Source organism: Python bivittatus, unplaced genomic scaffold (genome assembly GCF_059951505.1).
Source record: "Python bivittatus isolate LINGU-HERP-01145 unplaced genomic scaffold, Pbiv_v1 ctg000600_np1212, whole genome shotgun sequence".
NCBI lineage: Eukaryota > Metazoa > Chordata > Lepidosauria > Squamata > Pythonidae > Python > Python bivittatus.
This window is the reverse complement of record NW_028277082.1, coordinates 506,692-534,647: the sequence shown is the minus strand read 5'-3', so window position 1 is coordinate 534,647 and position 27,956 is coordinate 506,692. Positions and strand designations below refer to the sequence as shown.

Below are 27,956 nucleotides of genomic sequence, written 5' to 3'. Positions count from 1 at the left end.
TGGGAGTGGAAGTGGCGAGGGCGGAGAAATCCCCTAACTTTGCCCTCTGGGGAAAGGCTCCGTTTGCCAAGGGGCTGGATTGGCAGGGAAACTGCTAAGTGCAGGGCACCGGGGCGCCTCCCTTGGCTGGTAGTGGGGGGGGGGGGAGCCAGTGGGGTGGAGACAGGCTCTGTGACCCCATTGTGGGGAAAGGCTTCCTGGCGCAACTAGGATGCGAGGACCGCTGTGAGCAACGCCAGAGTGGGCTGCTGGAAGGGGCTGTATCCTCTCCCCACGTTGTGGAGGGGAAAGGGGGCGCTTCCCTGCCAGGCCGGAAAAGCAGACTCGCCCCTTGGAGCCCCAGAGGCCCTTCGCTGCCTGCCACAGCTCTGCCCTGCGCCCCACACGCTCCGTTTCAGCTCGGGAATTCTTCTGAGCCAAGATGCGCTCTGCCTCCGTCCCCCGTTGCCGCTCTTGGTTTGTCCCAGAGCAGATTAACGCATCGAACAGCGGGAGACGAAGCGAGATGCGCTTAGTGACAGCCGCTTTTGGCAGACTCGCAAAGGTGCCTGCCTCCTGCAGCCACCTCCTGTGAAAGCGAAGGGAGCCAGGGCGGCTGGAGAGAACGTGTGGTGGAAGCACACTGCTGGGGGATGTTTCTTGAGCGCCGAGGCTCTGCGTTTCACCAGCTGCGTGTTTGTGGCCCAGGAGGTTCCGATTTGAAAAACTAGGTGGGTCTGCTGGCCTGTCCCCCGAGAAGCAGCCCAGGCTCGCAACCTGCCTTCCCACCCCCTGGAAAGAACGGCCTGGAAAGTGTCGAAACAAAGGCTTTAATGGAAGTCTAGAAAAGGGGGGGTCGTAAGACAGCGGGGCTCAGGGGTCCACCAGGAGGGAGCTCTTGCGGCCCTGCTTGGAGAAAGACAGGCTTCGGATGCGCGATGCCACTTCCTGTGCGCGGAAGGTCAGCCCAAAGATGTCTTCGTGGTAGCGGTTTCGGTCCTGGGAGGCCGAAGGGCAGAGGAACCGGGTTGGCCTGTGAGGAAATTGGGTGAGGGCCCCCCACCCCACCCCAAAACCGAGGCTGAGCGGCAGCCCCCTGCCCCACATCGATCCAGCCTGGCCCTTACCCGGAGTTCGCTGATCAGGTCGCCTGCCTCAACAAGCGACATCCTTCCTTCGTTAGCCAGGATTTGCTGGACGGTTTGCAGGACGCCGGTGGCCATGGTGACATCCCCACAGACGTACACGTGGCCCTCCTGCTGGCTCAGGACCTTGAAGACGTACCCCGCCAGCTGCATCCTCAGCAAGTCCTGGACATAGGTCTGGTGGTGTGGAGAAAGAGCTGGTGGGCCCCGGCCTGTGGGGGTCCAGCTGGGACCCTTGTGAAAGCAGCAGCCACCCCACCAAGGAAGCCACGTGCTCAAGTACCACCCCTGCCAGCCAGGAGCTTAATCTCTCAGTCCGTGCTTCTGAAGCCTCACGGGCACGTTTCTGAGCCTCCCTCCAGGGGGATCCCACCCACCAGGGACCTGTTTCTCCGCTGCACCTGCCTGGCAGAGGCTGCCCTAGGGTCCCGACAGCCTTAAGGAGCGAGAGAGGGATGGGCGCCTCTGGCGGAGGGCTGGCAGTTCCCACTCGGCTACCTTGGGGTAATCCGGGTCCCGGGAGAAGCCGGTGAGGACGCGGCTCAGAGCCCCTTTTTCTTGCGCCTCTCGGATCTCCTCGCAGTAGATGTGGTCATGGCGGGAGCTGCGGCAGCCGAAGACCAAGGTCATCTCGCTCGAGGGCAGGCCTGGAAGGACGTTTGGTCAGAGGGCCAAAAGGGCCCCCTCGGCTCACGGACCCACCCTGGGCCAGGGCCCCTCGACTCACCTCTGGTCTCAATTTCGTGCTGCCGTTGCTGCCAGAAACCCCGGAAGGGGGCAATGCCGGTGCCAGGCCCCACCAAGATACAGGGAGCTGTGGGGTCCTCCGGCAGCTGGAAGCTTGGAGCGCTGTGTAGGGCAAGAGAGGAAGCAAGTTACTTGGGGGGTACCAAGGGGGGGGAGAGGGGAGGGGAGGGGCAGCTCTGGTGGAGTGCAGTACCCAGACAGGGCTGAAAAGGCTCACAGCCTGCTTTAGAAGTGCCATCCCTCCTCAAGGCAACCTCCCTCCGTGCAGCAAAAGCCCAGCGTGAGGGCCAGCACCCTCCTCTGGCCTACGTGACACCCAAATGTACACAGATCTCCCCGGGAGAGCCGCTCTCTGGATGCGCTCCCCAGATTGCGGCCTCTGAGGAAGAGGCTGCGTCAATCGCGCTGCAGCCAAGGAGGAACTGGGGGCTGGGGAGGACTTCTTAAGGCTCCATTTTAAGACTGCATTTTACAGCATGATTTACTTAGAGGGTTTGGGTTGCGGGCTTCATCGCCCCCCAAATTCTCCCATTGAAAGGAGAGCATCTGGGATAAGAGGGAGGCCTCCGGAGAAGCTTCTCTTCGCTTCTGGGGCTTTAAAGGGATTCCAGAGCCCTTAATGCACTCCTCAAGTGTGCTTCTTGACAACCTCCAGATCTGGTGGAAGACACAGCAGCTGCCTTCGTGTAACACGTTTAACCTGGTCAGCGGCAGAATGGGAAGGGGGAGCCAAGGCCTCCTGCCTCCCTCCCTGCAGCCAGAACAGATCCGCTGTGTGGGAAGCCCCTCTGCTCCATCCTGTGGGGCAGGGATGGCAATGAAGTCTCCAATCTGGCATGCTGGGTTGCAGCCATTGTGCTGCCCGGGGGTTATGAGTTGTGCGTCCGAGGTGTCCGGAGGGTCCGGTGCAGAGAAGGCAACATGAAACTACCCCCAGAGGGCACACTCGGGTGTTGTGCTCCAACTTCTGCCCTGGAGACCTGGAAGTGAGGTGGCTGAGAAGCCTCCAGCCTGGTTTCCAGAAGGGTGTGGGGGAACGTCTCCTGGCTGTGTCTGCAAGTTCCCAAGCGCCCCGCTGTTCCTCCTCCCAGGGAGTCATTGCAGCTTCAGCCCGATTCCCCCAAGAAGAGGGGTGAAGTGCAAAATCCTTGCAACCTTTGCTTCAGCCCAGGCCAGGCTCTGAAATATCTCAGGGCGGGGGGAGTGACTGTCTCAGGAAGAGAATCTAGCCCCCCTCGCTTGAGAGCGTCTCAGTGCAACTTCCCTCCAACATGTATGGGCGCATGTATGGGGTTGGGGGGGAGGAGCGGGTCCAAGCATTCCGGCGTCCGCCTCTGCAGAGCTTCCTTACCTTCGGACAAACGCCGGCACCATCTCGCCAGGGGACAGCTGGGACAGCCACGTGGAGCACACTCCATAGTGCATGGGGCCCTTTCCATCTGGGGGGCAAAATGGGAACTTCGCCATGAGCCCCGCAGAATTGCCTTCCACGTGCCAGGTGCGCTGCGTGGCCCAGCCCCGGCTGGCCTCCGAGGCCCCCCGATTCCCCCCGCCCCCGCTCACCCTGGCTGTGGTAGTTGAGCACGGCGACGGTGAGGTGCAGCTCTCCCGGGTGGGCGTCTGGCGCGGAGCTGATGGAGTACTGGCGGGCCTGCAGCAGGGGCAGCTGGGTGAGGAGCAGTGAGGTGGGCAGGGCCACCGAGGGGAACTCCTCTAGCAGCTCCACCACCGTGGGGCAGCGAAACCACTTCCACTCCTCGTAGAGAAGGGAGTCCTGCCGGGCACAAGGATGGGCACGTCAGCACAGCGGCAGAGACGGGAAACGAACCACTGCTGAGCCTGGGGCACCGAGGGGTGCTTTAACGCATGCCGTGCTTTAGCCATTCAATTAAGATGGTATCCCGAGCGCTCTGGGTGGGTTACGGAGAAAAGCGGGGGGGGGGGAATAGTATGATACACCACATGAGAAAAGCTCCAGAGGAAGTCCTCTCCCCACAACCTGGGGCCTCAAAGCAAAGCAAAGCCTGGTGGCAACGCGGCTTCTAGGGTGCCTCTTGCCTAGGAGGGAGGCACAGCTGCCTTCAGGGCACCCGGTCAGCTGCCTCTTGCGTCCCTGAGGGCTGGCTGCGCCTGGTCAGAGGGGAGGGCCAGCTTTGATGCCCAGCTCGTTCTTCCTGCCTTTTTAAAAATTATTATTGCCTGAGCAGGTGGTAGAGATGGCATTGGGGAGGGCTGCTCCCCCACTTCTCCCCATGTGGCCGACCGGTGTGGGGGGCAGAGTGAATAGGTGGCAGAGGGGCAGGTGGAGCGGCCAGATCAGTCCTATTTTTCTGACCTGGCCTAGAACCTGGTCTATGGGCAGCAGCAGGGAGAGAGGGTGAAGCTGCTATCTTAGCTGGGCGAGCCAAATGCCCCGGGGCTGTTACGAGCTCAGGGTAAGCTCCTCCGACCGCGTGCTGGCAGGTCAGGGGGCTCACCCCAAACCATCACCCGCCCCTGGGTCGGTAAACACGTCACATGCGCGGCAGGGAACCACAGCCCGAGAGCCACAGGAGGGGATGAGTGTCATTCACACGAGGTATTTAAACGAAGCTTGAATTGACTCGTTTTCCACCCTTGCATAATATACCGGCTAGGGCATTAGAGACATGGTGGATGAGCACTAGGGTTGCAACAGGCCTGGTCAAGCGTGGCCGTTCTGAACCGACCCAACTGCGCGCCTACTTCATTGTCACGCCACCCAGCCCATTCTCAATTAGGGTGTGAATCAGCACACATGGGGCACTCTGTCAAGTGCTGGCCCTGAGGGGGCCCTGAACTGCCTAGTCCAGAAATGAGGCAAGGTTAATTGTGCTTGAGAAAGCCATTTCAACTACCACCCTCTTTCCAAGGGGCATCCACTGTGATCTCTTCAGGGCCTGAGCCAGAATACTGCACAGCATCGATGTCTGCCCGGCACCCCTGCTTTTCTCTGCCAGTGCCTCCATTTTGCCTTGGCATCTTTTTCTTGGCAAGCCACATTCCACTGATACCAAGCTCTACGCTTGCGCTTAAAACAGCCTCCAGGGCGGTGGCTGAGGAAGCTCTCGGCTCTTGCTGACCGCAGGGACGCGCCCAAGCAGCTTTCCCCAGAGGCCGTTTGCCATGGCGCGCTCGGTGGGCGTTCTCCTGGCTTCCCAAGCTAAGCTGCCCTGCCCTGCCCTGCCCTGCCCTGCCCTGCCCTGCCCTGCCCCGCCCCGCCCCGTCCCAGGGCGAGGCGGGTCCGACTCCGCTTGTTGAGCAGCCCAGGTCAGGGACCAGCCGCCCAGTCCAGAGGGAGGGACGGCGTGGCCCGCGGTTCCCACCTGGCTGAGGCGCTGCAGCTTCTCCTGTTCGGCCCGGTCTTCTGCCAGGGTGGCCAAGAGCTGCAGCAGCTGGGGGCTGGGGACAGTGGTGATGTCCAGAAAGTAGGTGAGGGCCTGGCGCAGTGTGCAGGGGGGCAAGCGGTTGTTGGGGACCCACATACGCTTCACACCTGGAGCAAAGAAGCAGCAATGGCCAGGGAGAGGCGTGTGAGTTTGGGGGCCGGGGGAGAGAGCTGCTGCAGAGAAAATGCAACCTGCGAGGAAGGGAGGGCTCAGCTCAGCCGGCCTGCCTACCCCACGCAGTCCACGAAACAACGTCGGTGCCCAGAGTCCCCCAAGGGCAAATCGGGCTTCAGCCTCCTGCCCATGCTCCCCACCCAGCCTGCCTGCCTCCCTTCCTCTGCCCAGCCAACCCCAGGGGAGGGGAGGGGAGGGGAGGGGAGGGGAGGGGAATGGGGAAGCCAGGTCTCCTTGGGGCGGATGAGAGGGGCGTTTGCACAAGTGGGACTTTCCTGCTGAGTGCTGCCCAGCCTCGGCATCACCACTGGCTTGGTTTCACCCCAGGGAACTCTTCTCAGGGGGCAGGGGATTCCTGCCACTTGCTGGAAGGCAGGGCACACCTGGATGCCAGATCCCACCCTACGCCCAGGGAAGGCCCTCCTGGCTCCAGTATTCGGCACACAGCCCCAGCAGGCAGCGCTCCCCCTTCGCCCTCACCCTCCGTGCCCGCCTGCAAGGTCTCCACGGCCACGGGGTCCTCGGCAGGGGGCGGGTCCTGGACCAGCTCCATCAGCGCCTCCACCAGCTCCGCTCTGTTGGCGGGGAAGATGCTCACGTGGTCGCCTGGCTGGTACTGCAGCTCCGGCTGGTCTCCCGTTTGCAGCCGCACCAGGATCGTGGCCCGACTGGTGGGGAAAGGCAGGCAAGCCGTCAGGTGCTGTGGAGCCCCCGCCCGCCCGCCCTCCCACCCACCCACCCCGTCTGAAACGGTTGTCAAACACGCTTCTCCTGGACCGCCAGAGGATTTCGAAAGCGTGCGTCGTGGGGCAGCAGCAGGGAAACGTCGATGACCTGTGGAAGAACCGCTGAGGCAAGGAAGGCAGGCCGGTCGGCCCTTCCTTAGCGGGCTGGTTGCACGATGCCCCGCCAGGAGCAAAGGGCTGGGTAGGCTGACTTCAGCAAGGCCCCTCCCGCACGGACTCTGCAGCCGGGGGGGGGGCAAGCCGCCCTCTCCAGGCCCTGCCCCCCCTTCAGCTGCTGCTGAGCTCCCCACGAGGAAGAAGCACCGCCGGAAAGATCCGCCCCCTTGTCTCCCTCCCCTTGGGCTCCAACTGCCTCCTCCAAGGGAGAAAAGTAGGAGCTGCTTCCAGGGAGGCCTGACTGGAGCTGTGCAGAGTTATTTAGGTCTCCGCAGAAATTCCTCCAAGGTTCCACCAAAGTGATGGTTTCTTGGCTGGAGACAGAGGAAACCCACACCGACTCATGCAAAGACAGCAAGATATTATGGCTCCCTGAAGGCTCCATAAAGACTATCCAGCTGAAGATTATTCGTGGCTTAGAGTGGATCTCGCCAGCTGCTCGCAGCTAGACAATATGACAATATTGTCTAGGCACCATCAGCCGTTTGCAAGGGGAGAGCTAAAGGCAAGTAAAAAAGAATCATCTTTGTGAGCATTCATGAAGCAGCCATTAGGCGTGGCCTTTGCCCTGGAGGGGTTAATATAGGTAGCATGACAGGACACCTGTTCAGTCCATCAGAAGTAGATTCAAGATGAGCTTGAACTCTTGCTACAAGTAATCATAACTGATTTAGCCTGGTAAGAGGATTCCCACGGCTGGAATGCGACAGCCGAAGGCAACCATTTGTTCAAAGAGAATAGAAGCGAGAGGAAGGGGAGTTACATGGTACGTTAAAGGCATCCGTTCCTGTTCAGAAATCTGAGCGAATTAACCTGAGAATGCCATGGAGAGCTTCTGGGTTAAAATAAGTAGAGGAACCCATAAAAGCAGTGCTGGTGTCGGGTAACAACCAATCAAGACGTGGACGGTGCCTTCCAAAAATGTGCAAACTGCACATCTTTCAAAGAGGCACAACATTGCAATGATGGGAGACCTTCGCCTGACATCCGATGGGAGAGAAACGCCACCAAGCTTGGTCCTTCCAGGACTAGTCTTGCTGACACCTTTATTCTTTCAAAGGAGGAGGAAGGTCAAGAGGATCAGCCACCCTTGACTTGACAGTCATCGACGGGAGGGCTTCGCTGTGGAACTGGAAGCAGCAGGAACATCGGGGAAAGGGGGCTGTGTGATGTGGGAGTTCCTGGGAGCAAGGAAGCTAAAGCTGAGTGCAGCTGAAAAACAGAACATTGACCTGAGGAAGGAACCTTTCCATAAACGCAGAGACGCTTGAACCAGAATTCCGTGACCAGATAAGCTCTTGGGAAAAAGAGTCCAAGGTGACTAGGATGCGAGGTGCGGAGAGCAGAACTGCGAACAGTTAGAGGGGGGGAAACGGGCAAGACAGTAGAAGGCGGCAGTTGAGGTGCTCAGAAGACTTAGAGAAGTCCAGGAAATCTAAAAGGAAGCCTCCAGCAGAGGGGTTTAGGTAGGTGGCCTAGAACTGCAGGTAGTCCTCAGGTTATGATGCCAGTTGGGACCAGAATTTCTGGTGCTAAGCGATGTGGTCGTAAAGCACGATGTCACACGACTGCATCACTTAGCGATGGCAATCCTGGCAGTCCCGATTGCAGTTGTAACCCAGAAACAACATGGGTCATTAAGAGAGGACCTCGCGTGACCGGAGTCCTAGGCAAGCAGGCCAGTGGGCGAGAGCTGTGGGCAGGCCAGCGGGGACCACGGGCAGGGGCTACTGAGCACAGGTGGGCTGGCAGGGGCCGCAAGCACGCACTGCAAAGCGCGGGTGGGCTGACAGGGACTGCTGCGGAGCACAGGCCAGCCTGGGGTCTCATGCTCCATAGTGGGGCTCCTTGGGAGAAAAAGGAGCTGGAGCGACTTGCAACCTTCCCTGCCAGCTTCCCATTGATTTTGTTTATGGGAAGTCCGCAGGGAACCCCTTCATGGATCACTGCCTTGTCGTGGCGAAGGGGCTTGCGTAACTCAGTGAAGCCATGAGCTATACCGTGCAGGGCCACCCAAGACGGACAGGTCATGACAGAGAGTTCTGACAAAATGTGGTCCACTGGAGAAGGAAATGGCAACCCACTCCGGTATCCTTGCCAAGAAAACCCCATGGACAATGTCAAAAGGCTAAAAGATATGACGCCGGAAGATGAGCCCCTCAGGTCGGAAGGTGTCCAATATGCTACTGGGGAAGAGCGGAGGGCAATTCCAAGTAGCTCCAGAAAGAGTGAAGCGGCTGGGCCAAAGCCGAAAGGACGCTCAGCTGTGGATGTATCTGGAAGCGAAAAGAAGGTCCGATGCTGTAAAGAACAATATTGTCTAGGTACCTGGAATGTAAGATCTATGAACCAAGGCAAGCTGGATGTGGTCAAACATGAGATGACAAGATTGAACGTCGACATCTTGGGAATCAGCGAACTGAAATGGACGGGAATGGGTGAATTTAATTCGGGTGACCATTATATCTACTACTGTGGGCAAGAAACCCTTAGAAGAAATGGAGCAGCACTCATAGTCAATAAGAGAGTGGGAAAGGCAGTAATGGGGTACAACCTCAAAAACGACAGAATGATCTCAGTGCGTATCCAAGGCAAACCATTCAATATCACAGTCATGCAAGTCTATGCCCCAACCACTGATGCTGAAGAAGCTGAAGTTGACCGGTTCTATGAAGACCTACAACACCTTCTAGAACTAGCACCAAAAAAAGATGTCCTTTTCATCATAGGGGATTGGAATGCTAAAGCAGGAAGTCAAGGAGTAATCGGAATAACAGGCAAATTTGGCCTTGGAGTACAAAATGAAGCAGGGCAAAGGCTAATAGAGTTCTGTCAAGAGAACAAGCTAGTCACAGCAAACACTCTTTTCCAACAACACAAGAGACGACTCTACACATGGACATCACCAGATGGTCAATACCGAAACCAGATTGATTATATACTTTGCAGCCAAAGATGGAGAAGCTCTATACAGACAGCAAAAACAAGACCAGGAGCTGACTGTGGCTCAGATCATGAGCTTCTTACTGCAAAATTTAGGCTTAAATTGAAGAATGTAGGGAAAACCACTAGACCACTCAGGTATGACTTAGATCATATTCCTTGTGAGTACACAGTGAAGGTGATGAATAGATTTAGAGGATTAGATTTGGTAGACAGAGTGCCTGAAGAACTATGGACGGAGGTCCGTAACATTGTACAGGAGGCAGCAACTAAAACCATCCCAAGGAAAAAGAAATGCAAGAAAGCAAAATGGCTGTCTGATGAGGCCTTACAAATAGCTGTGGAAAGAAGGAATGCGAAAAGCAAGGGTGAAAGGGAAAGATATAAGCAACTGAATGCAGATTTCCAGAGAATAGCAAGGAGAGATAAGAAGGCCTTCTTAAATGAACAGTGCAAAGAAATTGAGGAAAACAATAGAATGGGGAAGACTAGAGATCTCTACAAGAAAATTGGAGATATGAAAGGAACGTTTAGTGCAAAGATGGGCATGATAAAGGACAAAAAAGGCAGGGACCTAACAGAAGCAGAAGAGATTAAGAAGAGGTGGCAAGAATACACAGAAGAACTATACAAGAAAGATCTTAATGTCCCTGATGTCCACGCTGGTGTGATCACTGACTTTGAGCCAGACATCCTAGAGAGTGAAGTCAAGTGGGCCTTAGGAAGCATTGCTAACAACAAAGCTAGTGGAGATGACAGTATTCCAGCTGAGTTATTTAAAATACTAAAAGACGATGCTGTTAAAGGGCTGCACTCAATATGCCAGCAAGTTTGGAAAACGCAACAGTGGCCACGGGATTGGAAAAGGTCAGTTTACGTTCCAATTCCAAAGAAGGGCAATGCCAAAGAATGCTCAAACTACCGCACAATTGCACTCATTTCACATGCTAGCAAGGTTATGCTCAAAATCCTACAAGCTAGGCTTCAGCAGTACATGAACCGAGAACTACCGGATGTACAAGCTGGGTTTCGAAGAGGCAGAAGCACTAGAGATCAAATCGCCAACATTCGCTGGATCATGGAGAAAGCACGAGAGTTCCAGAAAAACATCTACTTCTGCTTCATTGACTATGCAAAAGCCTTTGATTGTGTGGATCACAACAAACTCTGGCAAATTCTTAAAGAGATGGGGGTACCAGACCACCTTACCTGTCTCCTGAGAAATCTGTATGCGGGCCAAGAAGCAACAGTTAGAACCGGTCACGGAACAACCGATCGGTTCAAAATAGGGAAAGGAGTACGACAAGGCTGTATGCTGTCACCCTGCTTATTTAACCTATATGCAGAGTACATCATGAGAAATGCCAGGCTGGAAGAATCACAAGCCGGAATCAAGATTGCAGGGAGAATCATCAACAACCTCAGATATGCGGACGATACCACCCTAATGGCAGAAAGCGAAGAAGAACTAAAGAGCCTCTTGATGAGGGTGAAAGAGGAGAGTGCGAAAGCTGGCTTGAAACTCAACATTAAAAAAACTAAGATCATGGCATCTGGACCCATCAATTCCTGGCAAATAGAAGGGGTAGAAATGGAAGCAGTAACAGACTTCATTTATTTGGGCTCCAAGATCACCACAGACGGAGACTGCAGCCATGAAATTAAAAGACGCTTGCTCCTTGGGAGGAAAGCCATGGCAAGCCTAGATAGCATATTAAAAAGCAGAGACGTCACCTTGCCGACAAAGATCCGCATAGTCAAAGCTATGGTTTTTCCAGTAGTAATGTATGGCTGTGAGAGCTGGACCATAAAAAAGGCCGAGCGCCGAAGAATTGATGCCTTTGAACTGTGGTGCTGGAGAAGACTCTTGAGAGTCCCCTGGACTGCTAGGAGGTCAAACCAGTCAATCTTAAAGGAAATCAACCCTGATTGCTCATTGGAAGGATCGATAATGAAGCTCAAGCTCAGATATTTTGGCCACCTAATGCGAAGAGAGATCTCTTTGGAGAAGACCCTGATGCTGGGAAAGATTGAAGGCAAAAGGAGAAGGGGACGGCAGAGGATGAGATGGTTAGATAGCATCACTGAAGCAATGAGCATGAAACTGAGCAAACTCAGGGAGGCAGTGAAGGACAGGAAGGCCTGGCGCAATATGGTTCATGGGGTCACGAAGAGTCGGACACGACTTAACGACTAAACAACAACAACAACCGCAGGGAAGGTCGCAAATGGGGATCATGTGACCACAGCTCACTGTGATGTCATAATCGCAAGCCAGACACCCAAGCGCCTAGATCGCGATCACATGACTGTGGGGACGCTGCAATAGCTGGAACACCAAGGACCGGTTGTAAGTCCCCCTTGTTCAGCACCGTCATAACTTTGAATGGTTGCTGAATGAGTAATTGTAACTGAAGGACTATCCATATAGACCTTTCTTGTGTTAGAATGAGCTGACAGAATAAGCAGAGGATGCTAAAACAGCCCAAAGAGTGATGGAGTTGCTAAAAAGCCAACACGATTCTACATTCTGTCAGTTGAAGTAGTTTCCAGCCATGGTACGTCATGCTGTAGTCTCAAGGACAGGGTCCAGGTCTGGTACCCCATTTCAAGAAGTCTTAGAGAAACTGGACAAGTTCAGAGGATGGCAATAAGGATGATCGGGGGGTCCCAAAAAGCCAAGTGGCCAGTTAGGTCGTGAGAAAACAGGATGGAGGGGGAATATGATTGGCCCCTTGAGACGCCTGTAGAAGAAGGTCAAGGCCTGGCCCCCATCACCCCAGAGCACTGGGGCTGGAAAACAGCCTGAACACGCGGGAAGGCAGATTCCCCAGACCCAAGAAAGAAGCGCTTGAGTCAATGGCCAAGAGAGGTGCTGGGGCTCTGCCTTCCTACGCAGACTGTGCTGATGTGGGGCTCGGCGGCCTCTCTCTGGGAGCTTTAATTTGGACTCCTGCTCTGAGCGGGGGGGACCCCCTGGCCTTGAAGCCCCTCCCAACTGTAGGGTTGCAGGAAAGCTGGGTGAAATCTCTTGATGGAGTTGAGCTCAGCCATTTTGGCGTGCAACCAGGAGTGTGGTGGGGGGTACATGTCATTCAGAAGTGATCCTTCTGCCAAGCTAACGTGGGCATCACTCCTTCTGTACCTGCAGAGCACGCCACGTCCCGTGTAGGACTCTTACCTGGAATCTGAGCTCTGCAGGTTCTTGACAGAAAGGACATAGCACGGAACCACCTTGCGCTTATGCATTTTGGTCAGATCTGATGGGGAGTATGTGAAAGAGACATTTCAGGAGGGGAGGCTCAGGGTTACGGTGCCCACCCGCAAGAAAGCGCTTGACGCTGCAGCCGGAGCCCACGCTGGAGAGTGACGCGCCTCCCGGCCACAGAGGCTGCCATCGGAAAGCTCCCCCAGCACCGTTTGAGGAGAAGGTGGGACATGATGTGAACCTGGGGGGGCCCACCAGGGGTCTCAAATGGCGCTGTTTGGCATCGGGTTTTCAGGAGCGTTGGGAGGTTCCCCAACACCTGGGTGTCCCAGCCGCCTGGTTCCCCTCCTCCTGCGCCCCCCCCTTCCGTTAACTCAGAGTTTGGATGCACTGCAGCAAAAGCATCTTGGGGTCTCCAGAGCGCCATCGAGGGGGGCGGGAGAGACGCAGCCGAACCTCTGCTGCTTTGGGCAAGAGCCAGTTCGCGAGGCTGAACTGGCGGGACGGAGGGGGGGTGGCGTGCTCTGCCCCTCTACCTGCCAGGAGGTCAAACGTGGCGGTGGGGTGGGCCAGGAGGCGGTGCCGGTTGCGCTTCCAGCTGCAGCGGTTGGAGAACACCTCCGTGGGCACAGCATCCGACTCCACGCAAAAGGTGTCGCAGGCAGCCTGCGGGGAAGGGGCCAGAGGTCAGGGCCCTGCAGCAAGCGGCGCCTTCTGGTCACTGGCAGGGTAGCCCGGCCATCGGAGCTTCGGGGCAGAGCGGGCTAGAGGGGAAGGCGCCTGCCCCTCCCCAGCCTGCCACCAGGTGGCGGTACTGCCCCGCCTTCCCGAGGGGATGCGGCGGGGCAAGGGGCCTCGCCGCCCAGCAGACACCGAGGACGCCTGGCCGCTTCTGAGCGGGGCGGGTGGGGGGGGGCTGCCCGGGATAGCCTCGGCCGGGCCGCGGACAGGAGTGCGGCAGCGGCAGCGGCAGCGGCAGCGGCAGCGGCGCGCGGCCGGCCCCAGCGCAGGAGCCCCGCATGCGGAGCGGCTGGGGGACGCCCCCGTCGCGGTGGGGGCCCCGATCCTGCCCCTGCCCTGCACACACCTTGAAGACGCTCGAGGCCCAGGTGCGGAAAGACTCTTCCTGGCCACAGAGCTCGTCCCCCTCGCCCAGGGGGAGGATCCGCTCGCCGCCCAGCTCCTCCAGGCGCGTGTCCACAGCGTGGGCAAAGGCGCAGAAGTGCGGGTATGCGCGGGAGCCCAGCCCGAAGACGGAGAACCTGGGAAACGGCAGAGGGTCGGGGAGCGGCTTTTCCTCCTCCGGGGGCCCCAGCGAGGAAGCTCCCGCGGGTCGGCTGAAGCAGTGGGGAGGTGGGGGGGGGGCTTTACCCTGGGCTGCTCAGGGGCAAAACGTGCGGGGGCTTCTTCCTGTTCACACCCACCCTGGACAATCTGAACTTCAGCCGCGAGGAGGAGGAGGAGGAGGAGGAGGAGGCGGTCCTGCCTTCTGTGCCCCGGTTACTGCCAGCAGAGCTGCAGCTCCCTTTGTGCCCCCCCAGCCCTTTAAGGCGGGGAGCCTGGGGCTGCTCCCCCAGAAGCCTGGGCTGAGGAAGGCAGAGATGCAGAGCGGGGCGGAAAGGGGGCAGCTTCGCAGAAAGGCAGGTGATGCCCAGCTGGCCCTTCCACCCCCTGAAGGGTCCCTTCACGGGGGGGGGGGGAGGGGGGTGTCCTCGGAGTGGGATAAATCAGGGCCATCCTTAGCCAGAATGAAAACCAAGCATGTCTGTCCACGCTGGCCCTCATAAACCAACATTTGTCTTGGGCCCCTAGCGTAAACTAGAATACTCATTCAGAGAAACCATCTGCCGGCCTGTGCTGACTGGAAAAAATCAGAGGAGTAATGCTAACATTTTAGCATGAGCTCACCTATTCTGCTACTGCTTTAATGCTTTTGAGTATTGGTGGAACTAAACATGGCTGGGCATAAGGATACATGCTCCCGTAAAACCCTGCCCGGCCTGCCTCTCCCAGCAAAACTCCGGCAAACCAAGAAGGCGGGGGGCCTACCCCAAGCCCCAGAACAGCAGAGAGGCTCCCCGTTTTCCGCCTTCCTTTTGGGTACCCAGGGAATGGCAAAGGGAGAAAATGGTTGCATGGACCCCCTGCGGATGTGTGGCAAGAACCCCAGACCCCTTGTGGAAAGCCCCTCGAGGCTCGCCCCAGCAGGCCCGGCTGGGGGCCCGGCTCCTCCCCTGCTGCCAGGACCCACCTCAGCGTCCCCAGGGCACCGGCGCTGTCCGTGTTGCTAGACTCCCGGCGGCGCTTCTTCTTCCACAAGACCACCAAGGGGTCGGACTGCGAAATACTGTTGAACCGCATCTTGTAGCTCCTGGAGGAGGAAGGGGGAGAGAGTGATGGGGGGGTGCAGAGCCCTCATCCTCCTTTCCAACAGCTGGAAGCCATCAGCCATCGGCTCTGCCCTACTGTCAGTCGGGTGTCTGCACCCTCGGCTGCCAACGGCCCCCTCCCCCTCCCCCTGTGGCACACGAGCCCGGCGGTTCCTGGGCCAAGAGGTGCACGAGGGCAAGGTGCTTCTTGGGGATCAGGGCAGACAGAAGAGTCAAACGTTCAGAAAAGGAGAAGCTGGGAAAAGGCTGGAGCGAGGTTTGCACCATGCTAACCCGGCCTTTCCACACTAGCTGGGGATGATGGGAGGATGAGCTAGACTGCAACCAGAGTGCTGGATAATCCTTCTTACCCAAAATAAAAATAGAATTAAGGGAGGTAGGAGAGGAGGGCTGCGCTAAGAAGTCTCTTGGGAATTTTCTCTGGGCCCCGCTGTCCGGGGGAGCTCTATGGAGTTAGCGACGTACACGAGGACAGTATTGAGGGCAGGCCCAGAGAGAAGAAACCCACGTTCCATTAGGGCAGCTTTTCTTAGTGTGGTCCAAGCGCCCCTGGGGTTCCCCAAGACCCGCTCGGACCTGAGATATTTGCAAAGATTTAAAACATACAATTTTTTGTTAAAAAAATACAGGGTTTTTTCATGAAAACATTTGTTAATATCTAATGGGTTTAATATTGTTATTTTTACATGATGCAATAAGTAAATATTCTACGAATGCATCAAGTTTAATTTTTAACGCAATAAATGTTGAATGTAACCCACACAAATAAAAGCCGAAGTGGTGTTCCTTTTCTGGAAGGCCAACATCTGGAGGTAGCTCTCCAATGACCCTTTGGCCTGAAGGCAAGAACGCCATTTTAGAGGGCTCCCCCAGATGTTTAAGAAAAAGGATGGAGCATTACAGAAAGCAGGTTATGGCGACTCAGGTCTCTGCAGGATATCCTGAGGCCTCCTTCCCAATCTCGTGTCTCCCAGCTACGTTGGACTTCAGATCCCCATAAATGTGGATGGACTTCCACCACCTCTGGGGAAGGCCGTCCTAATGCCACTGATCTGCTGCAACAGGGAATGGGGGCTTCTTGTGTTCCCAAGGCAATCCTGCGTGGGTTGACTTGCAAGGGCATCCCGCCAGCCAGGTCCTGTGGGCTTCCTTCAAGCCCTCAAAGGGCTACAGCTTAATTCTTTCCTTGCCACATCAGGGGAAATGCCCCCTTGCTTCTCCATAATGCTTCTTCACTGGGGCTTCACATGATGTAAAGTTATTCAAACGTGCTAATTAAATCAGCAACTGGGCTCCAAGCCAGACCTTCCTGAAGAACTTTCCTATAAAGACCTCCCTGCCCATACAAGGGCCATAACTGCCATACCGGGGGTAGCTGAGAAGGCGCAAGCAGAAGGACCCTCAACCAGGCTTCAGCAGTTGAACCTGGGACTGGTTCAGAGAAGACCTCGGAACCCAGCTGGGAGGAGAGAGGAGCAGGCAGAGGAGGTCGCAGGGCTTACTTTTGAAGCTCCGGCTCAGGAGCCCCCAGATAAGGGCAGGACATCTCCATCAAGGCCTTGGCAAAACTCTGCAAAGAAAAAGAACCAAGGCAGACTTGCGGGGTCCCCTTCTGCGGAAGGAGGATCCCAGCCAGCTGTGGTTTCCTGAAGAAGGAGGTTGATATGGACCTTGGTCCTGCCAGAGGAGCAGCCCTTGCCCGGAAGCCGAGCTCCTCCTTCGCATGCATGCACGCGCGTGTGCACGCATATCACCTGGGGAAAGATGGCAGAAGGATGGCGCATCCTTGTCAGAGGCTCAGGAGTGGGCGGTGGGGGGAGCAGTTACTGCTCGATGTACCCCCGGCTGCCTTTGCTAAGGGGCTGGTGGTTTGATGCCCGCTTGTATTCCAATCCAGGCAGAAATACACAACGGAAACCTCAGTCTCTGGAACAATAATTCGCAAGTGAAAATGAGCCAGAGAGGACCACCTTATCTCCTACAGAAGATAATCAAAGCCTCCATCGGTCCGCTTAGCCCAACGCTAAGAAGGAATAGAATAAACGTGTGCATTTCTTGACTGGCCCTTTGATCACCATAATGGGGTTGGGTCGGGTTCAGTTGTGTCCTTGCTCCAGGCCCAGGTGCTCATCGACAACTGCCCTGCCACCTGCTTGAAACTCTGGGGGTGAAGGGGGGCACCTGTGTACAGAGATGGACTCCCACACTTTTCTCTGGGCTCAGAGCAGGAGGACAGGGGAAGTTGCCCCAGACACTCAGGTCAGGCTGTTACCTCTCCATTCTCAGGAGGGTCTCCGTTGCCAAATGTGCTTGTTACCACCAGAACAAGGGTCTCATGCTCCAGGGAAACCACATCATATTCATCAAGGCACATCACCTGTGGAAAAGTGTGGGCGAAACATGGAAGCACAATCCTCCATCCCCCTACCCCGGCCCCCCAACTGGGAAGACTCACTGCTTTCTGCTGCGGGTTCATAAGATGAAGGAGGTTAACCAACTGGGGAGGGGGAGACCTGTTCTCCTTCCTTATTCCTGCGTGGCATCCCCAGCGGGATGCCCTCCTGGGCCAGGCAGAGGGAAGCTGATAGATCTACAGACACAGTCTGGAAGAACGGGGGCTCCACCCCAGGACTCAGACTTAAGAAAAGTATGAACCATTGGGCAGGAAAGGCCCCCGTTTCTGTAAGCACTGGTGCAACTTGGCTGTGGGCCTTTCAACTCCCCACAGGCTCTCCTTCACCAGCCCACCCTTCTCCCACAGCTGTGGAAATGGAGCCCTGATGGGGGACGGTGCATGCCTGTCCCTGAGCCCAGAGCGCTGGGAGGCCCGGACGCGTCTGCCTGGCACGTTCTGCTCCAAGGAGAGCTCGAGGCGAGTCTCCCCACACAGCTTCCCAGAACAAGGAGCAGCCATGGCGGGCTTACCCTGGGGGCAAAGGCAGACTGGAAGAGCTCCTTTAGGTTGAAGGCGTAGGCCTTGGACTTCCCTGTCTCAGAGGCGTACAGGATGGTGGCCTTGACCCGCTGTGCCATCACGTGCCCCATCAGCTTTGCTGAAATCTTGACTGCGCTGCGAGGGGCAAGGAAACAAGGGCTGCAGACGGAGAAGGCTGGAGGGCTCCTTCCTTCCGGCAACTGTGGCTCGGGGTCACCGGACCAGTGCCCAGAGAGGCAGCCTCGCTCTCCTCTGCTCGGCCTCCCCAGCCTCCTGGGCTCTGTGCGTGAGCTGAGCACCACTAGTTCTGGAGGCCCTTTTAGGAGGTACCGGCTCACCCCTGAGGGGTGCAGGCTCCCCTCCCCCCAACGCTTACTTGGCAATTTCCTTGAAGGTCTTCTTGCGCGTGATGGTGGTACCTTTGGGAATGTATGATTTCCAGGGGTCAGCCTGTGGGAACAGCAGCTCTGTTATGGGGTGACAGTATGGGAGTCAGGTCTCAGCCCCTCAAACCTCTCCATTTGGATGACGAGAGAGGGGCCACTGTTACTTGCTACGGAGGAGACAGGCCTCCTTCTTGGGTGCAGATGATGGGGCTTTGTATGCGTCCTTGAGCTCACAGGGACTCGTAAGCTAACTCTGCCCCATGGAAAGGTCTGGGGAGACCAACAGAGTGAAAGCCAGCAGCTCAAGCAAGGCAAAGGCCAAGGGCCCCTGAGGAAATGTGGCTCTTCCATCAACGCCTCTCTTGAGCCTGAGAACTGAGGGAGCTCCTTTTGCTGGAGACAAGCCTGGTGCTGATCTTCTGCCACACCTAAGGATGCCCCCTCACCCGCCTCTCTTCCTTCTTCCATAACCCAGTTTCTGGGCTCTCCGTTTCGCCTCTTTCATGGGAATCTTCCCTTTTTCCATCCCACAGGAGTCTTCCAGATGCTCTCTAGGCTTCTGGGGCAGCCACGTTCCCTGCTACCCTGCCACTGGAAAGGTCAGCGAGCATAAAATGTCCAAACGTCCTGGGTGTGCAGAACACAGGCAGGCATAATAACCCCAACAAGGTTAAAACTAACCAAGGCAAACATGTGGCCTGTTAAGTGGCCACCCCAGCCGCTCCTGCCTGGCCCTTTCCCTCAACGTGTTTGTTTGTTTATGTATTTATTTATGTATCAGATTTGTCGCCGCTGATCTTGTTAAAAAGTGACTCTGGGTGGTTTTCAGAGAAGATAAAATCAATTAAAATACGATATAAAAGCAGTCTTAAATAAATAATAAATTCCAAGAATGGATGGAATTGGCGAGTAGCTTGGGGAGCGTCATCGTCATGTTTGATCAACCAATGTGGACTGCCGCCCGACTCAAACCACGTGATTCTGGGTGGCGTGCAACAAAAGCAAACAATGACCCGACAAACAATAATGCCCCGTGGCATTAAGAAAGTGCAGCCCCCCCTCGCCGTCAGTGGCCAGGGTGGGAGAGACCCACCTGATAGCGGAAGCCGGGGGAGAGCTGGTAGTTCACTAGCTCCTGGTGGAAGATGGGCGTGAGGCTGCCAGAGATGGGGGGCACAAGCCAGACCCAGTCCGCTGGGCACCCCCCTCGGATCCGCTGCTCGTTCTCCAGGTGCTTCATGAAGGATTCAGCCACCGCGTGGTGGTCCACAATGGTCACTTTGGCGAGCTGGAGAGAAGGCGCCTCTCAGAGAGGGTCCCAATTATCTGTCAAAGCCCCTCTCCCTCCAGAGCCCGGAAGGGTAAAAGGACGGGGGGGGTCCCGCCCTCGGCCACATTTCTGTGTAAGCAGGACCAACACGAGGACAAAGCAAAGGCTCCCTGCCCCGGGAGCTGTGGCATATGGGTCAAGTGGTCTGGCCGGGCTGCCGCTCTGCAGGCATGAGCCAGCTCCTGGAGGGACGGAAAAGCGGAAAAGCAGCCTCGAAGGGCAGCTGCTCTGTCACGAGGCCTGGTGGGGGGAGACTGGGGGGCGGCAGTCCCTTTGGGGCGGCCGGGTGTACAGGTGATGGGGACTAGGGCCCTGGGGCAGGGGACACCCAGGTCCTCAGCTGCGGCCAGCACAAACCGAAAATGAGAGGGAGGGAGGGAGTGGGGAGGAAAAGGCTCCTGTTCGGAAGGGAGAAGAAAGGTCCGGGGGCTTCCCTGGGAAAAGGGAAGGGAAGACCCCGGAGGGCTGGGAGGGGCCCGGCTGTCTTCACCCAAGACCCTGGAGGGAGATGGCTGCCGGCAAAGAAGCCCTGGGCAGAAGACCAGCGGAGAAGCAGTGGGTGTTTTGGCTGAGCGCCCCACAGTTATCCCACCCCTTTCACCTCTTTTCACACTCTCTCTCTTTTCGAGCCCAGAAACGGGGCAGGGAGGTGGAGGGAGAGGGGGGAAAGCGGGGGGGGGGAGTTGTTGGGAGGGAGACCTGGGAGGAAACCTGACGCCGGGACTATGTTGCTGAGCTTGTTGTAAATACCTGCTGTGAATGTCTGTGTACAATAAAAAGCCTCAAAGCCCCCACCGTGCATCGCCAAGAAGCGCACCTGCGCTTCAGAAGCGGACCCCTCACGGTGTGACGGGGCAGGGGTTCACTCTTGGGGCAGCAACTTTCCAGTAGACCAGACCCTGGATGGATCACGCTCTGCCCACTCTCCCTCGTCCTCTGGCTCTCTGCCCCCCACCCCCACAGCTCTTCCAGCACCCCTCCTCCCCAACAGCAACCCCCCCCTCACTTCACCTGGAAACTGTGCAGCACGGCCACGTTCATCTCCACGGCCGCCTTGTCCTTCCAGAGGGACAAGGTCGTCCGTGTGTCCAGCCCCATCTGTTCGGCCACCTCCTGCAAGGAACGCTGTGGTTATGGGGGGAGAAATCCAATGAAGCAGGAGCAGGCTGTGGACAAGGCCCGGGATCCCCGGCAACCCCTGAGTGGCGGGTCGGGGGGTTCTTTGAGGGGGGCCTGTTTAGAGTCAGTTGCTGGGGAAGAATCAGCCTTTTGCAGACGGAGACTGAAAGGCGCTGGGCTGGCAGTGGGCCCCCTGTGTTTGCTACTGGCGGGATCATGGGCCAGGCCCCCATGGATCCTCATACGGAGGCCGCCGAAGGCTCTTCCCCTCTTCTCCTCACTCTGGGGAGAGCTCAGCCTTGGAAAACCGCTGGGAGCTCCCCGGGCAAGAGAAGTGCCCCCCAGCTCTCTGCGGCCACACGTTTTCCACCTGACGCCGAGAGGTCGGAGACCCTGTAAGCTACAGCGATCCCCAAGCAGAAGACTATGGGGGGAGGCGGTCTGAGAGGTGGCCCCCTTTCGCCCCTTCGGTGGGGCCCCAGAGGGGCAGCAGAAAGCTCCATACCTGCAACAGGTTGTAGCGCTGGGCATCACAGAAGTCCCTCATTCCAATCTCACAGCCCACGTACCAGCCGCTGAAGGGGGCTGCAGGAAACTCCAGCCCCCCAATCTCCAGCAGCATGTTGGCCACAGCCGGGAGGGCGTACCAGCGAAGGCCCAGGTCCTCAAACCATGGCAGCCTAGAGCAGACATGGGAGCAAGCGGCTGAGGGGGACAGGCAGTGCCCAGGGCCTCCCCAGCACTCACTACACCGTGGAGGTCCTGCTGGGGGCGGGAATCACAGTCCCAGGAAGCTTCTCTTGTGCGAGACCCACGTGAGGGGCAGAAGAGCTTTGTAGCCCCGGTACTTGAATGGCTTTCCCCGGACTGGTGCCCTTGGCCACAGCCCTGTCCTCTCCAGCGGGCCCGCCCCTGGCTGTGCAGGAGGGAGCGGGCGATTCCACCCCACAGATCTCTAGTGAGTTGGGCAAGGGCCCCAAGAGCTCTACTGGTCTATGTGGGTTGCCCTGCATCCTCTTGTTGAAAGGGCTCTCGGGCTCCTCTGAGGCCCCAGCAATCACTGTAGCCCCCTTCCTGGCACACAGCTGCAGTCCCCTGTACTTACGTGGGGTGCGTGATGGGCACCTCCAGCACCAGTTCGGCAGGCAGGATGAAGAGCTCCGGGTCCTCATCGGGAGCCTGCAGCAGCAGCGGGAGCACGTCGAAGCGGCCGTAGGGGGGGCGCCAGCCATACTGGATGCAGAGCTGGGGGCAGAGAGGGCAGCCATCGGGAAGGGGAAGAGGCCGCCGGAGTTGGCCCAGCTGATCCTCGGCTCACCTCGCCTGCTTTGGCAGCAGAGTCCTGAGGCCCCCACCGGCCACCCACGGAGAGCTGGCTTGTCAGTTTTCCGAAGTGGGAATTAGGGCTGGGGGGTGAGGCTGCCCCACCACCACCTCCCCTTTGTGGAGCTGGGTTGGAGGCTCCAGGACACTTCCTGGGCCTGGGCCTTGGCAGTGCCCAGCAGGGAGCTCCCCCGGCGCCCCCTTCACTCAGGGCCCAATACAGAGGGAGGAGAGCCAGCTGCAGGGGGCGTGGGGGGCATTCTTCCACATAAGTTAAAGGATCCATTTTCAGTATTTTACTTGATTTATTCCCTGTGCCAGGCCTGCTCCAAGGGACGGGAGAGCCCCAGTGACGGGAGGCATCTCAAGGGCGGAGGCTTGCCAGGAGGATGGACTGCTGCTCACCTCGGTGATCTCCACATTGGCCGGGTCTCCCAAGATGGTGCCATCGGGCTGCTTATAGCCGGCGTAGCGAATGAGCTGCTGGTTCCAGATGCGGAAGTCCCCACGCCCTGCCACCCGTGGGGGAAAGATGGTGATGGCTGACCTGGCAGAAGGAAGCGAGCGGGGAACCTCAGGATTCGCCAGTGGGCCCTTCCACCAGCGGCCCCGAGCCCCCACCTGCAGGGCTCACCGGAGGTTGCCACGGTTGGTTGCGTAGTTGATGTGGGTACACACGAAGGTGAACATTTCCTGGGCACTGGTGATGTCCCGGGCATCAAACACCTGGAGGAAATGAGGGTCAAAGTGGGCGCAGAGGCTGCCCCTGGCCCTTGCCAGCCTTCCCACTTGCTCGCCTTTCTTGAGGCTGGGCTGCCAAGGAGGAAGTGGGCAGCCAGCACGTCCCGGCCTAGGAAGTTGCCTGTGGAGGAGGGGCTGCACGGGTGGGGAGGTGGCTACACCCCACAGCCTTCAGGACTGCCCCAAAGGCTGGGGACCCACCCAAGAGGGCTGCTGAGAAAGGGAAGGGAGGCTCTCTCTGACAGGGCTGGGGCAAGATGGCCAGAACCCCTGAGCCTGGCACCCCTCAGAGATCTCCATCGGGAACTGCCCACCGTCTGGAACACGGGAGCCTTCATCGCGCTACGTCTGGGGGCAGCCAAGGGTGTTCCCAGGGTGAGCCTGGGTGGTGGTGGTGGTGGCTCTGCCTGCGCTCTGCGGGAGCTGTGCTGGCAGCCCCGGGGCGGGATCAGAGGACGTGGCTCCCGGCCCCCAACGCACCTGCAGCTTGTTCCACTGGATCCGGCCCAGGCAGCGTGCGGCGTTGCGCCAGGCGTGTTTGGCTCCGAAGACCAGCTCAGCCTCCAGCAGCTGGTAGGAGCCAGTGTTGGCAATCTGCCGCTCCACCTCCTGGAGGCGCTGGCGGTGGGCCTGGGACTGGGCGCTGGGGAGAACAACAGGCTCGGTCATTGGACGGATGCTCGAGGTCGCCCGGGCCTGCCCCGGAACCCACAGGGGCTTCCAGCGTGGAGGGCTCCTCGCCTGCAGGGCGTTTCCCCTGCATCCTCGGCTCAGGGAAGAAGGGCGGCCCGGGCTGGGTGCCCCTCCTGCCTGAGCCGGGCCCTCAGGGGCTGCTCCTTACCCACTTCCAAGGCAAGGCCCAGGAGGCCAACGGAACCAGCTGATCCTGTCCCTGCCAGGAGGGCGAGGGGAGCTGGGCAGGCTGGGGGAGTCCAAGGACCCACGGGCAGCGGCCTGGGGACGCCGAACCAGGCCGGAAAGCAGCTGCAAGGCTGGAGGCCGAGGGAGCGCATCTGGGGAAGATCAGTCCCACCCACCGGCCCACTCCTCTTTCGGCTTCCTCTGATATTGTAGTAACCTGCCCTGAACAGTTCTCCTCATCCATGAACCGAATCAGCCACGGCGTCTCCTCTGGGAGACAGCGGGTCACAGCCACTCTTGCTCCCAGGCATCGTGGACTCCCAGCCTAGACTCCCCAGATCGTTTCGGGGAGCCCAGGAATCCTAGCCTGGACACTGCAGAAGGAGGAGGTGCCAGCTGCTTGCCAGCTGCTGGGCAAGAAGAAGACACCCCAGTTCTCCTGTCTGCTGGAGACAGATGGGCGTGGGCTCACCGCTCCCCCAGCTAAGTGCATCCTGGCTGCAGGACTGGCCAAGGGCTCAGAAGGGGCACCCCCTCCCCACAGACCTCTCTCCTTCTATGTTCGGGGGCAAGGCACCGGGCCCAGAAGCTGCCAATGCCCCCCAGGACAAATGCAGAGGCTGGGGAAGGGGCTGTCCTGGTGGGCACAATCCTAGGAGGACCACTGGCTGTGCAGGACCTCGAGAGGCCGAAGCCTGGGGCCAGCCCTCCTCAGGGCTCTGTGGCACAGAGAAGCTCAGATTGGCAGCGGGGGCTAGAGTTCAGCCTCCCGCAGCGGTGGGGGCGATGGGCTACAGAGCTCTGTGCTGTGAACCATTCATTACTCATTTATGTTTCCATCCACGGTGCGATAACATTTCTTCAGAGCCAGGCCAGAATGTTTTTGCAAGGGGAGGAGAGGGGCGCCGAAAGACCACGCGAGACATCCGAGGCTGGAGGGGGCCGGAAGAGATGGCTGCAGGAGGAAAGGGCCTCTGATAAGGCCCAGAACAAGGGAGTGGCCACAGCAGAGCTGGGCTGGGGCCGAGGCATTCATGCTCCAGGCAGCGGCTGAGCAGGGCAGGGGGCCCGGAGCAGCTGAGGGCCCAAACCCGGGCAGCCTCCTTGCCCCCTGGCCGAGGTTCACGGGCTTCAGGAGGCCTTGTCTGTTGCTCAGGACCCAGCTGTAGGAGGAGGGCCCCCGGGTGGGGCGATGCAGCCTTTCCCCCGGGGAGTTCCGCTCTGGGCACACACCCCACAGCCCAAGAGCCCTCAGCCTCCTCCTGGATCAGGGCTGGCTGCTGACTCATGACTCCCCCACCCTGTAGGCGCAGAGGAAGAGGACGGTGTTGCGCGTGCAACCGGGGTGCGATGATCCTGGCCACCTGGCGCTGCTGCAGCCCTGCTGGAAGGGGGGATTCGTTGCTCCTGGCGGGGCAAGGACTGGAGGATGAAGCCCCAAGGTCAGCCCTGGCAGCGGGGATGGCCGGTTGGCACCAGTTCCGGAACCAGCAGAAGATCCTTTCTGTACTCCCCCCCCCATTTCTGTGGGTGAAGCCACAGCCCAGGAGGTGGACGGGGGGGTGGTGAGGGCAGGGCTGTGGCGAGAGTCGGCGCGGGGGAAGCCTTGGGCTTCCAGAGACGGACTCACCGTTTCATGGAGCTGTAGTAGAGGTCGATGAACTCCTGAGCCAGGGAAAGCAGCGCTGCCTCGGAGTGGGGCCCCTCTGGCCCAGCAAGCATTTGCTTGGGGAGCATGGTGGAGCCTAGGCAGCGCTTCCCGTTGCAGGGCACCTCCTGGAAGGGCAAGCGAGTCTCCGTAGGGGCGAAGAGGGCAGGCCTGCCCTCGACCTGTTGCCACCTGCGGGGTCCGCCTGGAACGGGGGCAGCAGCCGCAGCAGCGCCGAAAAGCTGCTCCAGGGCCCCTGCCTGCCTCCAGAGCTGACCGTCCCTCCCTCCCCGCCTCCGACTGGGCCCCTCCCACGGCGACAGGTACCCCTCACCTGTCTGGCCTGGGCGCTGAGCGTGTCATACAAGATGCTGCCTGTCTGCCAATTCTTGATCCTGGAATACCGGGGCGGGTCTGCGGGGCGCTCAGCCGGCAAGCTGGGGGGATATGAGGACAGGTCAGTCCAATGAGCCCCCGTGCTGGTGAGCTTCCCGAGGGGAGGACAGCTGCGGCCCTGTCCAGCCCCTGAGCGGCCCCAGTGGGAGACTGGCCCCTGGCTGGGGGCCCCAGCAGCGACCTTGCCTTCCCACCCCCAAGGCCCGCATCAAGGCCTTGGTCCCATGCTGGCATGAAGGTGGGGGGAGGGGGCCAGGAGCCCCAGCAGGCCCCAAGGGCATGTGGGCGCCTTTGGGCAAGGAGACCCCCAACTGAGTCGCTGGAGAGCCAAGGAGCCCTGGCCAGGCACTTCTCTTTCTAAGGGGGCTCAGTCTCTCCCAGGGCTGGGGAGCACATCTGTGCATGGCCCTGGGTGCTCCAGGAGTGGGTGGGGCACGGCCTGCTGGCCCAGGGCAGGGTCCCTGCCCAGGCCAACCCTGCTTGGAAGGCGTGAGCCTCGGAAGCCTGAGCAGGGCCCCTTCCCCACTGCAGTCCCTGGGCACGGTTGACCAGGGGCACCTCCCCCCCCACCTGGGCGAGGTGGACTGCCCGGGAGGCGCTTCTTCATTTGGGCAACACCAAAGGAGCATTAATGGGGGGGCGCCTTGAGGGCAGAGGAAACAGATACAGCCGCCCCCCCCCCAGCTGAACCCCTGCCAGGCCCGGGGAAAGGAGGAGGCAAAAGGCGGAAGGGCAGCCGAGGCAGGGAAGGGGGATGGGGCCTGCCTGCGGAGAAGGGGCCCAGAGCTGGGGGCCTCCGGTGTCTGCCACGCACACATGGCCCGGATGGCCGGGGAGCAGACCTGCTGCCTGGACAGGGGCAGGGCTCCCCACAAGCCGAGGGGCCGCGGTCCCCCTTCTCGCGGAGCACCAGGCTGGGGAAAGTTCAGAGCCAGAGGGGGCATCCCAGGGCTGAACTCACCCCCTCCCCCAGAGTTGCAGCTCAGGCTGTTCTGGGAGCAACTGGCGGGGGGCCCCGGTCGAGGGGGACCCAGTCAACCTCACCTGGGGGCAGGGCCAACCCAGGGTGACCCTCTCCACTGGTGGGGGCTGAGGAGGAGGCTGCCCTGGGCGCTGAAGCCAAGAGCGGGGCTAGCCTCTGGTCCCCCTTCCCCCGTGGCATCTCCCTAGAAGCCCGCAATGGGAGGCACCCCCGGGGGCTGCCGCTGCTCACTTGCCGGCTCCCTCTGGGGCTGGTCACTGCCAGCTGGCCGGGAGAGAGGAGGTAGCCTCCTCCTCTCCGTTGGTAGCCCGAGGATGCTCTCTCCACCCTTTTAGTCGCACTGTAGTTTTAACGTTTTAGTTTAATTTTAATCTTTTGCAGTTTTTAACCTGTATTTATTTCTAAGATTTCATTACTTTTACTTGTGACGCTGCCTAGAGTCACTTGTACAATGAGATAGGCGGCACATATAAACCTGAAATAAATAAATAAATAAACTGAAAGAGGGCAGGAGGCCACGCGGCCACGCAACAGGGAGCGGAGCAATGGCAACTGGGGCGTCTGAGGACCGCCGAGGGCCCCCCAAGCCCCGGATTGCCAAAGGCACCCTTCAGCCGCTCCCTCAGGCCCAGTGCCACCTCTTTGGAGGGGCAGCGGTTCGGCAGAGGGAGGCGGGCAAGGGGGGTCATTGCCAGTCACCCGTGAGCCAAAGAGGGTCCCCCACTGCTGAAGAGACCAGCTGGGGTTCGACCCTGGCCGTTCTTAACCCTCAGTTGGTTTAAAGCTCCCCCCAGAGCAGCAGCTCCATGGGGTGGCCTTTGGCTCACTATCTCCAGAGCAGCCTGGCCCCACAGCCAGGTGGCGTGCCTCTGAACACCCCAAGCAGAGGTGGGGCAGGGGGTCTGCCCCGCCCAGAGAAGCCCACAGTTTCCCTGGACTCGGGCCCAGGGCCCGTCCTCTGGGCACCAACCCCCCCCCCCCCCCGCAGCCTTCTCGCCGCCCTGACCTGCTCTTGCGGACGGGATCGCTCTCCTCCGAGGTGGAAGCCCGATGCCGGGAACACAGATTGCGCCCACGGGTGTGGGGCTGTGAAGGGCCCCCGGGCCAGTTCCCCATGGCTCTGCTCTCCGACTCCCAGCTGCAGCTGACTCTTAAGCAATGCCAGGAAATCCTGCTTTTTCCTCCTGCAAGAACAGGCAGGCGGGGAGGGGGCAAGAGACCAAGCAGGGGGAAGAGGCGGATCAGATCCTGCCCGGCTGCAGGCTGACACTGAGGCTCGCCGCTGCCTCCCCACGTGGTGGCCTGGGCACCCTCCGGCCCTCCAGAGAGGTCCCTGCCTC

General features: G+C 58.9%; 1 protein-coding gene across 2 annotated transcripts; it reads right to left on the bottom strand.

Annotated features, from left to right (window-relative positions):
- Positions 1–793: 793 nt before the first annotated feature.
- NOS3 (nitric oxide synthase 3) lies at positions 794–27,956 on the bottom strand. Of its 2 annotated transcripts, XM_088147729.1 has the most exons (26): positions 27,623–27,944; positions 25,573–25,675; positions 25,221–25,366; positions 23,210–23,372; positions 22,623–22,714; positions 22,394–22,535; positions 21,771–21,910; positions 21,171–21,345; positions 20,558–20,659; positions 19,310–19,504; positions 18,207–18,280; positions 17,821–17,965; positions 17,168–17,272; positions 16,398–16,465; positions 14,757–14,876; positions 13,593–13,767; positions 13,042–13,171; positions 12,479–12,557; positions 5,933–6,120; positions 5,216–5,385; positions 3,435–3,645; positions 3,223–3,310; positions 1,852–1,973; positions 1,623–1,771; positions 1,107–1,301; positions 794–978 (listed from the first exon to the last, which is right to left on the bottom strand). In XM_088147729.1, exons 1-26 carry the CDS (start codon positions 27,730–27,732, stop codon positions 853–855), a joined length of 3,513 nt encoding a protein of 1,170 aa, XP_088003855.1. In that variant the 5' UTR covers positions 27,733–27,944; the 3' UTR covers positions 794–852. The 2 variants fall into 2 exon arrangements, with proteins under 2 accessions (XP_088003855.1, XP_088003856.1); XM_088147730.1 differs by lacking the exon at positions 794–978 and having other exon boundaries at positions 1,166–1,301; positions 1,530–1,771; positions 27,623–27,956.

Excerpts from the sequence above, each read along its gene's own strand:
- NOS3 (XM_088147729.1), bottom strand. The coding sequence starts at position 27,732 with ATGGGGAACTGGCCCGGGGGCCCTTCACAGCCCCACACCCGTGGGCGC. Across the intron at positions 21,346-21,770 it reads GTGCCCATCACGCACCCCAC|GCTGCCATGGTTTGAGGACC; the intron begins GTAAGTACAGGG and ends TGTCTGCTCTAG. Across the intron at positions 17,273-17,820 it reads AGTCTGCCTTTGCCCCCAGG|GTGATGTGCCTTGATGAATA; the intron begins GTAAGCCCGCCA and ends ACTTTTCCACAG.